General features: G+C 49.2%; 1 protein-coding gene across 2 annotated transcripts in view; it reads left to right on the top strand.

Annotated features, from left to right (window-relative positions):
- Nucleotides 1-2,135: 2,135 nt before the first annotated feature.
- Nucleotides 2,136-16,149, top strand: part of LOC125453229 (growth arrest-specific protein 6-like) — a 34,049-nt gene continuing 20,035 nt past the window's right edge. Inside the window, exons 1-4 of one of the 2 annotated variants that reach the window (XM_059646448.1) lie at nucleotides 2,136-2,145; nucleotides 5,576-5,679; nucleotides 7,152-7,309; nucleotides 12,708-12,732. In XM_059646448.1, coding sequence (XP_059502431.1) covers nucleotides 5,619-5,679; nucleotides 7,152-7,309; nucleotides 12,708-12,732 — 244 coding nt within the window. In that variant the 5' untranslated portion in view covers nucleotides 2,136-2,145; nucleotides 5,576-5,618. Of the gene's footprint in view, nucleotides 2,146-2,269; nucleotides 2,376-5,575; nucleotides 5,680-7,151; nucleotides 7,310-12,707; nucleotides 12,733-16,149 lie in introns of those variants that run through there. The other variant, XM_059646447.1, reaches the window with a different exon arrangement.

Raw genomic sequence — 16,149 nt, 5'->3', positions numbered from 1 at the left:
GTCAGTACTGAGGGAGCACTGCACTGTCAGAGGGTCAGTACTGAGGGAGCACTGCACTCTCAGAGGGTCAGTACTGAGGGAGCGCTGCACTGTCAGAGGGTCAATACTGTGGGAGTGCTGCACTGTCAGAGGGTCAGTACTGAGGGAGCACTGCACTGTCTGACGAAAAGTACTGAGGGAGCGCTGCACTGTCAGAGGGTCAGTACTGAGTGAGCGCTGCACTGTCAGAGGGTCAATACTGTGGGAGTGCTGCACTGTCAGAGGGTGAGCACTGAGGGAGCACTGCACTGTCTGACGAAAAGTACTGAGGGAGCGCTGCACTGTCAGAGGGTCAGTACTGAGGGAGCGCTGCACTGTCAGAGGGTCAGTACTGAGGGAGCGCTGCACTGTCAGAGGGTCAGTACTGAGGGAGCGCTGCACTGTCAGAGGGTCAGTGCTGAGGGAGCGCTGCACTGACAGAGGGTCAGTACTGAGTGAGCGCTGCACTGTCAGAGGGTCTGTACTGAGGGAGCGCGGCACTGTCAGAGGGTCAGTACTGAGGGAGCGCTGCACTGTCAGTGGGTCAGTACTGAGGGAGCGCTGCACTGTCAGAGGGTCAGTACTGAGGGAGCGCGGCACTGTCAGAGGGTCAGTACTGAGGTAGCGCTGCACTGTCAGAGGGTCAGTACTGAGGGAGCGCTGCACTGTCAGAGGGTCAGTACTGAGTGAGCGCTGCACTGTCAGATGGTGAGTACTGAGGGAGCGCTGCACTGTCAGAGGGTCAGTACTGAGTGAGCGCTGCACTGTCAGAGGGTCAGTACTGAGTGAGCGCTGCACTGTCAGAGGGTCAGTACTGAGGGAGCGCTGCACTGTCAGAGGGTCAGTACTGAGGTAGCGCTGCACTGTCAGAGGGTCAGTACTGAGGGAGCGCTGCACTGTCAGAGGGTCAGTACTGAGTGAGCGCTGCACTGTCAGATGGTGAGTACTGAGGGAGCGCTGCACTGTCAGTGGGTCAGTACTGAGGGAGCGCTGCACTATCAGATGGTGAGTACTGAGGGAGCGCTGCACTGTCAGTGGGTCAGTACTGAGGGAGCGCTGCACTGTCAGTGGGTCAGTACTGAGGGAGCGCTGCACTGTCAGTGGGTCAGTACTGAGGGAGTGCTGCACTGTCAGTGGGTCAGTTCTGAGGGAGCGCTGCACTGTCAGTGGGTCAGTACTGAGGGAGCTCTGCACTGTCAGAGGGTCAGTACTGAAGGAGTGCTGCACTGTCAGACGGTCAGTATTGAGGGAGCGCTGCACTGTCAGACGGTCAGTACTGAGGGAGTGCTGCACTGTCAGTGGGTCAGTACTGAGGGAGCGCTGCACTGTCAGTGGGTCAGTACTGAGGGAGTGCTGCACTGTCAGAGGGTCAGTACTGAGGGAGCGCTGCACTGTCAGAGGGTCAGTACTGAGGGAGTGCTGCACTGTCAGAGGGTCAGTACTGAGGGAGCGCTGCACTGTCAGAGGGTCAGTACTGAGGGAGCGCTGCATTGTCAGAGGGTCAGTACTGAGGGAGCGCTGCACTGTCAGAGGGTCAGTACTGAGGGAGCGCTGCACTGTCAGACGGTCAGTACTGAGGGAGCGCTGCACTGTCAGAGGGTCAGTACTGAGAGTGCGCTGCACTGTCAGAGGGTCAGTACTGAGAGTGCGCTGCACTGTCAGAGGGTCAGTACTGAGGGAGCGCTGCACTGTCAGAGGGTCAGTACTGAGGGAGCACTGCACTGTCAGAGGGTCAATACTGAGGGAGGGCTGCTCTGTCAGAGGGACAGTACTGAGGGAGCCCTGCACTGTCAGAGGGTCAGTACTGAGGGAGCGCTGCACTGTCAGAGGGACAGTACTGAGGGAGCGCTGCACTGTCAGAGGGTCAGTACTGAGGGAGCGCTGCACTGTCAGAGGGACAGTACTGAGGGAGCCCTGCACTGTCAGAGGGTCAGTACTGAGGGAGCGCTGCACTGTCAGAGGGACAGTACTGAGGGAGCCCTGCACTGTCAGAGGGTCAGTACTGAGGGAGCGCTGCACTGTCAGAGGGTCAGTACTGAGGGAGTGCCGCACTGTCAGAGGGTCAGTACTGAGGGAGCCCTGCACTGTCAGAGGGTCAGTACTGAGGGAGAGCTGCATTGTCAGTAGGTGAGCGAGTGATCTGTGCAGTCACCCAGTGGGCAGTCCTGCTGCTTCTCAGCGCTATGTACCCGCCATCGATTCCGGCCTCGGATGATGGTCTGACTTCGTTCATTCCCCCTGTGTGTGTGTGGGTTTCCTCCGGATTCCTGCCGCAGATACACAGGCGAGTGGCCGTGCTAAACTGTCAGCAGTGAGCAGGCTCGGTGGGTTCGCCGATGTGAAGTGCAGGACTTTGGGTAAGGGAATGCGTTCCGCTTCGGCGATCACTGTGGGCTCGATGGGCCGAAAGGCCGCTTTCCGTACAGTCGGAAGGCGGCGGCTTCCCCGTCGTGTCGCCCAGTCCTGCAGCATTTGCCGATGCACGGTGATTCTCAGTTGAAATTCACCAAACACAGATGATTTGATTTTTCTAAGATAATAAAATGTGAGGCTGGATGAACACAGCAGGCCAAGCAGCATCTCAGGAGCACAAAAGCTGACGTTTCGGGCCTAGACCCTTCATCAGAGAGGGGGATGGGGGGAGGGAACTGGAATAAATAGGGAGAGAGGGGGAGGCGGACCGAAGATGGAGAGAAATGAAGATAGGTGGAGAGGGTGTAGGTGGGGAGGTAGGGAGGGGATAGGTCAGTCCAGGGAAGACGGACAGGTCAAGGAGGTGGGATGAGGTTAGTAGGTAGCTGGGGGTGCGGCTTGGGGTGGGAGGAAGGGATGGGTGAGAGGAAGAACCGGTTAGGGAGGCAGAGACAGGTTGGACTGGTTTTGGGATGCAGTGGGTGGGGGGGAAGAGCTGGGCTGGTTGTGTGGTGCAGTGGGGGGAGGGGATGAACTGGGCTGGTTTAGGGATGCAGTGGGGGAAGGGGAGATTTTGAAACTGGTGAAGTCCACATTGATACCATATGGCTGCAGGGTTCCCAGGCGGAATATGAGTTGCTGTTCCTGCAACCTTCGGGTGGCATCATTGTGGCAGTGCAGGAGGCCCATGATGGACATGTCATCAAGAGAATGGGAGGGGGAGTGGAAATGGTTTGCGACTGGGAGGTGCAGTTGTTTGTTGCGAACTGAGCGGAGGTGTTCTGCAAAGCGGTCCCCAAGCCTCCGCTTGGTTTCCCCAATGTAGAGAAAGCCGCACCGGGTACAGTGGATGCAGTATACCACATTGGCAGATGTGCAGGTGAACCTCTGCTTAATGTGGAATGTCATCTTGGGGCCTGGGATGGGGGTGAGGGAGGAGGTGTGGGGACAAGTGTAGCATTTCCTGCGGTTGCAGGGGAAGGTGCCGGGTGTGGTGGGGTTGGAGGGCAGTGTGGAGCGAACAAGGGAGTCACGGAGAGAGTGGTCTCTCCGGAAAGCAGACAGGGGTGGGGATGGAAAAATGTCTTGGGTGGTGGGGTCGGATTGTAAATGGCGGAAGTGTCGGAGGATAATGCGTTGTATCCGGAGGTTGGTAGGGTGGTGTGTGAGAACGAGGGGGATCCTCTTGGGGCGGTTGTGGCGGGGGCGGGGTGTGAGGGATGTGTCGCGGGAAATGCGGGAGACGCGGTCAAGGGCGTTCTCAATCACCGTGGGGGGGAAGTTGCGGTCCTTAAAGAACTTGGACATCTGGGATGTGCGGGAGTGGAATGTCTTATCGTGGGAGCAGATGCGGCGGAGGCGGAGGAATTGGGAATAGGGGATGGAGTTTTTGCAGGAGGGTGGGTGGGAGGAGGTGTATTCTAGGTAGCTGTGGGAGTCGGTGGGCTTGAAATGCAGGAGGGTGGGTGGGAGGAGGTGTATTCTAGGTAGCTGTGGGAGTCGGTGCGCCTCCGCCGCATCTGCTCCCACGATAAGACATTCCACTCCCGCACATCCCAGATGTCCAAGTTCTTTAAGGACCGCAACTTCCCCCCCACGGTGATTGAGAACGCCCTTGACCGCGTCTCCCGCATTTCCCGCGACACATCCCTCACACCCCGCCCCCGCCACAACCGCCCCAAGAGGATCCCCCTCATTCTCACACACCACCCTACCAACCTCCGGATACAACGCATTATCCTCCGACACTTCCGCCATTTACAATCCGACCCCACCACCCAAGACATTTTTCCATCCCCACCCCTGTCTGCTTTCCGGAGAGACCACTCTCTCCGTGACTCCCTTGTTCGCTCCACACTGCCCTCCAACCCCACCACACCCGGCACCTTCCCCTGCAACCGCAGGAAATGCTACACTTGTCCCCACACCTCCTCCCTCACCCCCATCCCAGGCCCCAAGATGACATTCCACATTAAGCAGAGGTTCACCTGCACATCTGCCAATGTGGTATACTGCATCCACTGTACCCGGTGCGGCTTTCTCTACATTGGGGAAACCAAGCGGAGGCTTGGGGACCGCTTTGCAGAACACCTCCGCTCAGTTCGCAACAAACAACTGCACCTCCCAGTCGCAAACCATTTCCACTCCCCCTCCCATTCTCTTGATGACATGTCCATCATGGGCCTCCTGCACTGCCACAATGATGCCACCCGAAGGTTGCAGGAACAGCAACTCATATTCCGCCTGGGAACCCTGCAGCCATATGGTATCAATGTGGACTTCACCAGTTTCAAAATCTCCCCTTCCCCCACTGCATCCCTAAACCAGCCCAGTTCATCCCCTCCCCCCACTGCACCACACAACCAGCCCAGCTCTTCCCCCCCACCCACTGCATCCCAAAACCAGTCCAACCTGTCTCTGCCTCCCTAACCGGTTCTTCCTCTCACCCATCCCTTCCTCCCACCCCCAGCCGCACCCCCAGCTACCTACTAACCTCATCCCACCTCCTTGACCTGTCCGTCTTCCCTGGACTGACCTATCCCCTCCCTACCTCCCCACCTACACCCTCTCCACCTATCTTCTTTGCTCTCCATCTTCGGTCCGCCTCCCCCTCTCTCCCTATTTATTCCAGTTCCCTCCCCCCATCCCCCTCTCTGATGAAGGGTCTAGGCCCGAAACGTCAGCTTTTGTGCTCCTGAGATGCTGCTTGGCCTGCTGTGTTCATCCAGCCTCACATTTTATTATCTTGGAATCTCCAGCATCTGCAGTTCCCATTATCTCTGATTTGATTTTTCTCTCTGTTTTGGGTTGACGGGATCCCTGGTTCTTGCTGGTGTTGGTGGTCACGGTTAGTGTGAGGGTGGAATGGGAAGAGTAAGTCGGCCGGGCTGTTAATTTTTGATGTCCCACCCAGCCAGCTCCAGGCTGAGCAAATCCACACAAACAGAGAGGGCCGGGCCGGGCCATTTGCCGCAGAAGCTAGGAACAGCAGATAATGCAGGCTGCAACATGTGCTGGCTCGCTGTTACAAGTTCACGTTGTGACCTCTCAGTACAGGAGGGAGTTAAAGAGATGAAAGTTGATGTTGTAATGTTTATCTTTGCGCCCCCCCCTCCCCTTTCTCTCTCCCTGCTAATTGGTAAAGGCTGAGAGAGGCAGATTCGCCCGCAATCCCTGATCGTGCCAAGATGCTGGGCTTCCTCGGGCCGCTTTTCCTGCTGCTGCTGCTCAGCCCAGACTCCAGGCAGTGTAAGTGCGCTCTCTAACCGGGACCCTCCGTCTCTCTCACACTGCCTGACCTTCCCTGGGGTTTCCCTTTCCTCGCTGACTCCCTCACTCTTCCTGGCTCTCTCTTTCTGACCCCTCTTTTCTCGTTCCTTGTCTCTGATTATTCTCCACCCCCGCTCTCATTTCTTCTCTCCTTCCCGTCTCTGATTATTCTCTCCCTCCCGTCTCTGATTATTTTCTCCCTCCCTCTCTGATTATTCTCTCCCTCCCTCTCTGATTATTCTCTCCCCCCTCTCTGATTATTCTCTCCCTCCCTCTCTGATTATTCTCTCCCTCCCTCTCTGATTATTCTCTCCCTCCCGTCTCTGATTATTCTCTCCCTCCCTCTCTGATTATTCTCTCCCTCTCTCACTGATTATTCTCTCCCTCCCTCTCTGATTATTCTCTCCTCTTCCCTGATTATTGTCTGCCCCCGTCTCTGATTATTCTCTCCCTCCCATCTCTGATTATTCTCTCCCTCCCGTCTCTGATTATTCTCTCCCTCCCTCTCTGATTATTCTCTCCCTCCCGTCTCTGATTATTCTCTCCTTCCCGTCTCTGATTATTCTCTCCTTCCCGTCTCTGATTATTCTCTCCCTCCCTCTCTGATTATTCTCTCCCTCCCTCTCTGATTATTCTCTCCCCCCTCTCTGATTATTCTCTCCCTCCCTCTCTGATTATTCTCTCCCTCCCTCTCTGATTATTCTCTCCCTCCCATCTCTGATTATTCTCTCCCTCCCTCTCTGATTATTCTCTCCCTCCCTCTCTGATTATTCTCTCCCCCCTCTCTGATTATTCTCTCCCCCCCTCTGATTATTCTCTCCCTCCCTCTCTGACTATTCTCTCCCTCCCTCTCTGACTATTCTCTCCCTCCCGTCTCTGATTATTCTCTCCCTCCCGTCTCTGATTATTCTCTCCCTCCCTCTCTGATTATTCTCTCCCTCCCTCTCTGATTATTCTCTCCCCTTCCCTGATTATTGTCTGCCCCCGTCTCTGATTATTCCCCACATTCCTTCTCTCCCTCTTTCTGATTATTCTCTCTCCTCATTACTTCTCTCCTCCCTCTCTAATTATTCTCTCCCACTCTCTCATTCCTTCTCTACCCCTCTCTGATTATTCGTCCCCATTCATTTTCTCCCTCCTCATTCTGTCCCCCCATTCCTTCTCTTTCCTTCTCTCTGATTATTCTATCCACCTCATTCCTCTTCTCTCCCTCTCTTTGATTATTCTCTCCCCCCTCTCATTCCTTCTCTCCCTCTCTCTGATTATTCTACCCCCCTCATTCCTTCTCTCCCCACTCTCTCTGATTACTCTCTCCCCCCTCTGATTATTCTCTCCCCCTTCTCTTTGATTATTCTCTCTCCCCCCTCTCTCTGATTATTCTCTCTCCCCCCTCTCTCTGATTATTCTCTCCCCACTCTGTCTGATTATTCTCTCTCCCCCTGCCTCTACAGTTGTGTCCCGCAGAGGCGCCTCCAGCTTCCTCTCTCGGATCAAACGGGCTAACCACGTCTTTGAGGAGACCCGACAGGGACACTTGGAGCGAGAATGTGTGGAGGAATTCTGCAGCAGGGAAGAGGCCAGGGAAGTCTTTGAGAACGACCCAGAAACGGTAGCTAATCTCCACCCCTCAGGCACTCTCAGTTCCACTGCCCTCATTGTCCTAAATCCGGCAGATATGTGTCTGTGTGGATCTAATTTCCCCTTACATTTTAAAATTCGTGTGTGTGTGTGTGTGTGTGTGTGTGTGTGTGTTGCTCAGCACAAAATCTTGTCCTCTTGAGTACTTTCCTGTTCATGGACCTGACGTTTATCTGTATAAAGACGGGGCAAGAGATGTAAAATTGTCACTGGGGCATTAACAGTCCAGCCTTTCATCCTGCTTCACATCATTTAAGAGGAACAATTGGTGCAAATTATTTAGTTCCATGTTTAAACTGAGTGAAACTGCTGGACCTATTCGCAGGGAGACGTTAATAACACCCCAGTTCCTGTGAGGGTCGACCTTTTGGAGTGTATGATACAGGACTTCTTTTATTCAAAGCTTGCTGGCTTACAAACCGCGCTTTCTGTTCTTATATTTAAAAAAAAAGTTGGATAAAATTAACTGCATTCTGCAAGAAGATCAGTGGGTTAGTGCTAGCTGTTACATTTCAGCAAAAAAGTGTGTGTGTTTATGTGTACTGAGTTCTGTTTGTCACTGCTGGAGTCTGTTGTTTTCTCAAAAGGCTACAGAGTAAGGCGTCTTACACAAATTTGTGCATAGTAAGGAAAAGCCGACAGTGAAATTTCTTCGTGAACTCCTTTATCGGAAACTTTCTGCTGCTTAGCTGAGTTTTTGTCAGCAGTTCTAGTGGAGGAGTATTTGCTTCATGCCAGTTAATTCTCTGGCTCCTTGCAGCAATTTAGAAAATTGTAGCTGGCATGACGATGTTTAAACAAACTGTAATTTACAGGAAGAATAATCTCATTTAACTGGAAAAGGTTGTCGCTCTGTCACCAGCACCAGTGCTCAGTTCCAAGAGTAAACATTACAACACTTTTTTTTTTCTCCTTTTAATTATAACTCTTTAACCTAAAGCTGCTTTAACTCAACAATTAGTTTTGGAACATTGGAATCAGAAGCATTCAACTCCTTAAACCTGTTCCACTGCCATTCCTTAAAATCATGGCTAATCTGTAGCTACCTCCCATGATTCTATACCCATTGGCTGGGAAAAGCTTATTGAACTAGATTTAATGTTAATCGATTTAACGTTAACTACTTTTGTGGGAGCAAGTTACACACTTCTGTAAGCCTTTGTGTGAACATCTGTTTCCTTCAAAGGCTAATTCAGTTACAGTAGAATTGTGCATCATGTGTCCAGATGTAGCAAAAACTGGACAACACCCAGTTGAAAAGTAGCAAGTCACATTCATGTCACACAACTACCAAACTATGACCACCTTCACCAAGAGAGAATCTAACCATCTCCCCTTAACATTCAGTGAAAATACCTTCACTAAACTCCCCCACCATCCACTTCCGGGAGGTTACTCCTGACCTGAGCATTCCAAAATAGGGGGAGGGACCCCAGAGAGGTTTCAAGCTGAAATTGTGGGGTCATGGGGTCACAAGCTCCAAAACACCAAGGGCTGCCACAGAATGCTGACCTGCATCCAGTTCCTCAGGTCTTGGAATTATAGAATTCCCTACAGTGGGGATGCAGGGCATTTGACCCTTGAGTCATAGAACAGAGAACAGTACAGCACAGGAATGGGCCCTTTGGCCTACAGTATTGTGCCAAACATGACTCCAAAATAGACGAACCCCTTCTGCCCACCCTTGGCCTACACCCCTCCATTCCTTGCATGTGCTTACTTAAAGGCACCTTAAATACCCCTATCATATCTGCCTCTAGCACCACCCCTGACGGTGGGTTCGAGACTCCGAACTGCTCTCTGTGTAAAAAACATGCCCTTCCCATCTCCTTTGAACTTTCCCCCTCTCATCTTAAACGCATGCCTTCTAGTATTAGACATTTCAACTCTGGGAGAAAGATCCTGACTCTCAACTCTATCTCTGCATCCCATAATTTTATAGACTTCTATCAAGTCTCCACTCAGCCTCCACCACTCCACAGAAAGCAATCTGAGTTTTTCTAGCCTCTCCTTACAGCTTGTACCCTCTCATCCAGGCAGTATCCTGTAAACCTCTCTGCACCCTCTCCAAAGCCTCCACATCCCTCCTGTAATGTGGTGACCAGAAATGGACTCAATAGTCTTAAATATGACCTGACCAAAGTCTTATAAAGATGACATCCTGACTCTTACACTCAGTTCCTCAACCAATAAAGGCAAGCATGCCATATGCCTTCTTTACCACGCTCTCTACTTGCATGGCTACTTTCAGGGAGCTATGGACTTGAACCCCAAGAACCCTCTGTACATCAGAGCTGTTTAAACTCACATAGAAATGGGGAGAATGTGCAAACTCCACACAGACAGTCACCCGAGATTGAATTGAACTTGGGACCACGTCAGTGTGAAGCAGGAGTGCAATCCATCATGCTGTCTTCTCCTCCCCACCCACCTCCCTCTCACTGTTGTCACCAATGGGTTGAGAGTATTTTCAAGCCTTGAAATGGGGTCCCTGTGGGAAATGTGGGAAGCGCTAGGTTAGGCAGGGGATTCCAGAGTGTAGATAACAGGCATTCCCACCAACGGTGGGGCATGCAACAGGATAACGTCAGCAGAACAGAGAGCCATGAGAAAAGGGAGAAGCTTTACTTTTCATTGACCAAGTCTGATATTTACATTAACAATCTCTGCACTGTGAAGGCTGGTGTTTTTAATTGTCCTGGTTTCATATGATTGAGCTGTTCGTTGGGCTAGTTAAGAGCAAATGATTTTGCTGCGGGCCTGTAGGCATATTTATAATTGAACTAGATGAGCAAGACAGATATCTCTCCCTGAAGACAACATGTGTCACTCTGAGCTCACAGTCTGACAAAGTTTGGCAATTTTGTTAAATCTCCTTTATGCAATAATCTGTGACTAATGTGAAGCAATAAAAAGGAACCTGTTTCTTTCTATGCTCCAGGATATTTCATGGGTTCACACACAGCTTTCAGTTGTCAGCATGATCTTAATGGTGAGAGAATCTAACACAGGGTTTGAATTAATTTAACAAAGGCTTCCCCTTCAAGCTAGATGTAATTCATCTGATGAGTTTGAGGCCCTGCATGTCCTGTCAAGTAGATATAAAAGATTCTATGATGTGATTAGAAGGACAATGATGGATTTGTCCTTGGTTAGCTTGGTTGCTTAACTAAGGTCACTAAAAAATTTTGATTTTTTTTAATCCATAAAAAAAAGCTGTTTTTTCAGACACACATTGCTGTTTGTGGGATATTTCTGTGTACAAATCTGCTGCTGCATTTTCTGCATCACCACGTCTTTTAGAAGAGAACATTTCTGTTATACTATGTCCTTTCAATATTTTATAATTACTTCGCAAAACATTTACCATTCAAGGTCATGTCTCTCAACTTGTCTGAATGCTCTTTTGCTGTTTTCTTCAGAATTTTATACAGTTCTGCTCTTTACCTGATTCCTATGTCATGTGTCTTTTTTCTATTTATTCATGGGATGTGAGCATTACAGCTAAGGCCCGGATGCTTGCCCATTTGTAATTACCATTGAGAAGATAGTGGTGAGTACCTTCTTGAATCCATGTGGTGCAGGGGCTGTAACGAAGGGACATCCAAGATTTAGACTCAGTGAAAATGAGGGAATGGTAGTATAGTTCTGTGTTAGGATGGTGAGTGAGGTGGAGGGCAACTTGTAGACTGCATCTGCCACCCCTGTCCTTCTAGGTATAGAGTTTGCAGGTTTGGAAACTGCCATTGAAGAAGTATAGATGAGTTGTCTTTTTATATTTAGTTTCTTCATTATGTTTTTATTATTTCGAAATTGAACGATCAGACTGTGCCTGATCTCCAGATAGAGCCATAGAGACACAAAGCATGGAAACAGACCCTTCTGTCCAACTCGTCTGCGCTGACCACATATCCCAGATAAATCTAGCATTTGGCCCATATCCCTCTGAACCCTTCCTATTCGTATACTCATCCAGATGCCATTTAAATGTTGTAATTGTACCCGTCTTCACCACTTTCTCTGGCAGCTCATTCCATACATGCGCTGCCCTCTGTGAGAAAAAGTTGCCCCTTAGATCCCCTTTAAATCTTTTCCCTCTCACCTTAAACCTATACCCTTGTAGTTTTGGAGTCTCCTGCCCTGGGAAAGACCTTTACTATTCACCCTATCCGTGCCTCTCATGATTCAAAAAACCTCTATAATGTCACCCCTCAGCCTCTGACACTCCAGGGAAAATAGCCCTGGCTTGCTCAACCTCTCCCTAAAGTTCAAATCCCCAACCCCGGCAATATCCCTGTAAATCTTTTCTGAACCCTTTCAAGTTTCACAACATCATCCCTATAGCAGGGTGACTAGAATTGAACACGGTATTCCAAAAGTGGCCTAACCATTGTGCTGTACAGCTGCAAATGACCTCCCAACTCCTATACTCAATGCACTGTACAGTAAAGGCAAGCATACCAACTGCCTTCATCACTATCTTACCTAGCTGCGACTCCACTTTCAAGGCACTGTGAACCTGCACTCCAAGGTGTCTTTTGTTTGTCACCACTCCCCAGGACCTTACCATTAAGTGTATAAATCCTGCCCTGACCTGCCTTCATGCAGCACCTCACATTTTTCTAAATTAAGCTCCATCTGCCACTCCTCGGCCCATTGGCCCATCTGATCAAGATCCCGTTGCACTCTGAGGTAACCTTCTTCGCTGTCCACTCCACCTCTAATTTTGGTGTCATCTGCAAACTTACTAACCATGCCTCCTATGTTCACATCCAAACCATTTGTATAAATGACAACATGGAATATTTGAGATCTTTTTGGCTTTCTCACTTCTCTTAAAGTGTTTATTCCAGTCAGTAGTTCAAACTGCATAAATCTCAAATTCATTTTGAAACACTCAGATGTTGATTGTGTATTTTCCAGAATCATTTATCTTACGTCAATAGTTACAATTAAGTCCTGACTAAACAACCTCAGAGCAAAGGACAGTGGTTTTATAGGACAGTTCCTCACCACCTTGCTGTAGGCAGTTACGAATGGGTAATAAAAGCTATCATGCTTAGAGACACCCACATCCCTTGAATAAATAAAAGAATGGTGACTGGACTTCAAAAGTCAAAACTGCCATGGGAGGTTGTGAAAGATTCTGTGTAAATGCAGGTGTTTTTGGACATGCAATATGTGAACAGGATCCACCAAGTTTCCTGGTGCTTCTGGCGTGAGTAATCTCACCTTTGTTACCCTACATGTGCTACTTTCTTGTAATGTCATTTTTGTAAAGATTTTATCCCTTAACTGTGGCTTTATTTTTGTCGGGTATGTGATGACTTTTCTCTCTATATTTGATGTGATGTCTTTTTTCTCTGCAGAGTTACTTTTATCCAAAGTACACCGGTAAGCTGCCTCTTTGCATTCAATAAAGGTTTTAAACTTATTTTCTGCGTTGTTCGAGTCTCACATATTATAACAGTAAACTTCCGTTTTCTATTGGATTGAAATTAAAATCCATTAATGGGCTTTTCCCAGGGTGGGAAGCTTAAAAGGCTTAGCCTGTGTAGTTCAGGGATGTCAATATTTTTACCATCAGTGATACTGAGTGTGCACTTTGAGATTCAGTCACTGGCAGGCTCGCTTTGAATTGTGTGCTGGTTGTTCTAGGTGGTCTGAATAATTGTCACCTTGTCTAAGTTGTGCTGGTGAGTTCCACATTGTTCTCATTCACTCGTGGGACATGGGTGTTGCTGCCTGGGTCAGCATTTATTGCCTGTCCCCAGTTGCCCTTGAGAAGTTGGTGGTGAGCTGCCTTCTTGAATCACTGTAGTCCATGTGCTTTACGAAGACCCGCAATGTCCTTAGGGAGGGAATTCCAGGATTTTGATCCAGCAACAGTGAAGGAACTATAATATATTTTCAAGTCAGAATGGTGAGTTGCTTGGAGGGGAACTTGGAGATGGTGGTGTTCCCATGTATCCGCTGCCCTTGTCCTTCTAGATGGAAGTGGTTGTGGGTTTGGAAGGTGCTGTCTGAGGATCTTTGGTGAATTGCTGCAGTGCATCTTGTAGATAGTACACACTGCTGCTACTGAGTGTCGCTGGTGGAGGCAGTGGATGGTTATACGTGGTGTCAGTCAAGCGGGCTGCTTTATCCTAGATGGTGTGAAGCTCAGAGTCATACAACACAGAAACAGACCCTTTGGTTCAACTCATCAGTGCTGACCGGACATCCCAATCTGACCTAGTCCCATTTGCCAGCATTTAGCCCATATCCCTGTAAACCCTTCCTCTTCATATCCCATCCAGATGCATTTTATATGTTGTAATTGGGCTTGTTTCTACTACTTCCTCTGGCTGCTCTATACACGCGCTACCCTCTGCGTGAAAAAGTTTTTGAGATCTTTCTCCTCTCCCCTTAAACGTATGTTATGGACTTCCCCAAACTAGGAAAAAGACCATGTCTATTTACCATATCCATGCTCCTCACGATTTTACAAACCTCTATAAGGTCACACCTCAGGCTTCGATGTTCCAGGGAAAATAGCCCCAGCCTATTCAGACTCTCCTAAAGTTCAAACACTCCAATCCTGGCAACATCCTTATGAATATTTTCCGCACCCTCTCAGGTTTAACACCATCCTGCCTTTGGAAGGGTGACCAGAATTGTACGCATATTCCAAAAGTGACCACAATGTGTGTAGATTGGGTGGGCTACGTGGGATGTATCTGGGTGGGATGCTCTGAGGGTCGGTGTGGACTTGTTGGGCCGAAGGGCCTGTTTCCACACTGTAGGCATTCTATGGAAAACAAAATGGAAATCTCAACTCCTGTACTTAATGTACTGATCAATAAAGGCAAGCATACCACACACCTTCTTCACCACCCTGTCTATCGGCAACTCCACTTTCAAGGAACTATGAACCTGAGCCCCTAGGTCTCTTTGTTTGGCGACACACCCTCTAAATCCCATTCTTTGTACAAGTCCTGGCCTGGTTTGCCTGAGCAAGATGCAACACCTCACATTTACCTAAATTAAACTCCATCTTCCACTTGAGTATTGCTGGAGCTGTACCCCTCCGGGCAAGTACCAGAGAAAACAAGGTGTGGAGCTGGATGAACACAGCAGGCCAAGCAGCATCAGAGGAGCAGGAAGGCTGATGTTTCGGGCCTAGACACTTCATCAGAAATAGCGGAGGAGAAGGGGGTTCTGAAATAAACAGGGACAGAGGGGGAGGTGAATACAAGAAGGCTAGAGGAGAAGATAGTTGGAGAGGAGACAGACCGGTCAAAGAGGCGGGGATGGAGCCAGTAAAGGTGAATGTAGGTGGGGAGTTAGGGAGGACATAGGTCAGCCCAGGGAGGACAGACAGGTCAAGGGGGCAGTATGAGGTTAGTAGGTAGGAAATGGGGGTGGGGCTTGAGATGGGAGGAGGGGATAGGTGGGAGGAAGGACAGGTTAGGGAGGGAGGGACGAGCTGGGCTGGTTTTGGGATGCGGTAAGGGGAGGGGAGATTTTGAAGCTTGTGAAATCCACATTGATACTATTAGGCTGCAGGGTTCCCAAGCAGAATATGAGTGCTGTTCCTGCAACCTTCAGGTAGCATCATTGTGACACTGCAGGAGGCCCAGGATGGACGTGTCGTCTGTGGAACGGCAAGGGGAGTTGACATGGTTCGCGAACTTTCATCAATCTTTTTAGTTTTAACATCCTACATTGTAGAAGTTCTGAAGAAGGGTCTAGGCCTGAAACGTCAGTCTTCCTGCTCCTCTGATGAGGGCTTGCTGTGTTCATCCAGCTCTACACCTTGTTATCTCTGATTCTCCAGCATCTGCAGTTTCTACTGTCTCTGAAACAAGTTCCAGGGAAAGATGTCTTCTGTTAAATTAGTGACAACCTTATATTTATGGCCTCTAGCTTTGGGCTCCCTGTAAGTGGAAACATTTCTTGCATATCTATCCTGTCAAACTCATTCATAATTTCAAAAGTCTCCAGGCCAGGAGGTTTGAAAGGGGCTGCTGATTCATAATGGTCCAATTCACACTTGGCATGCAGAAGGGAAATGACCCCTAATGTGTGGGAATTACTGTGATGATTGTTCAAACAGTTTGTCACATGTGCAAACAGAACCTTATCCGATGGGTCATTGTAGAATGTAGGTACAGGTCATGTACGCAACCTGGCATCTGAAAACTGGGAAGCCTCCTACCCTAAAGCTACCAAAGGTTGGCTATCTGGAATGCACCATATTAATCATTGATTTCCGACAATATTCCCCACAGCACTGTGTGGGAGCAACTGTCAAAAATGCTCTTAGCATTCTCATATAGAAGAGTTCATTGGTGATATAATCGGCTTGTTAACAATGAAGGCGTGGCACGGTGGCTTAGTGGTTAGCTCTGCAGCCTCACAGTGCCAGAGACCCAGGTTCAATTCCACACTTGGGCAACTGGCAAGTTTGCATGTTGTCTCTGTGTCTGTGTGAGTTTCCTCTGGGTGCCCTGATTTCCTCCTACAATCCAAAGATGTGCAGGTTAGGGTGGATTAGCCATGCTAAATTACCCATAACATCGAGGGATGTACAGGCTAGGTGGTTAAGCCATGGGAAACGCTGGGTTATGGGGATAAGGTAGGAGGGTGATGCTGGATGGGATGCTCTTTGGAGGATCAGTTTGGCCTCAATGGGCCAAATGGTTGTCTTCCACATTGTAGGGATTCTATGATTCAGTAACGAAGGAGTTAGTTTTAAAAAAGTTTGCAAAATAACTCAGCTGGGAAATTTATGCAACTATTTTGCATAATGCCATTTGAATATGCTCC

The sequence above is a fragment of the Stegostoma tigrinum genome, chromosome 6, assembly GCF_030684315.1.
Source record: "Stegostoma tigrinum isolate sSteTig4 chromosome 6, sSteTig4.hap1, whole genome shotgun sequence".
In the NCBI taxonomy this organism is placed as follows: domain Eukaryota; kingdom Metazoa; phylum Chordata; class Chondrichthyes; order Orectolobiformes; family Stegostomatidae; genus Stegostoma; species Stegostoma tigrinum.
The sequence above is the reverse complement of the archived record's forward strand: the minus strand, read 5'-3'. Positions and strand labels throughout refer to the sequence as shown.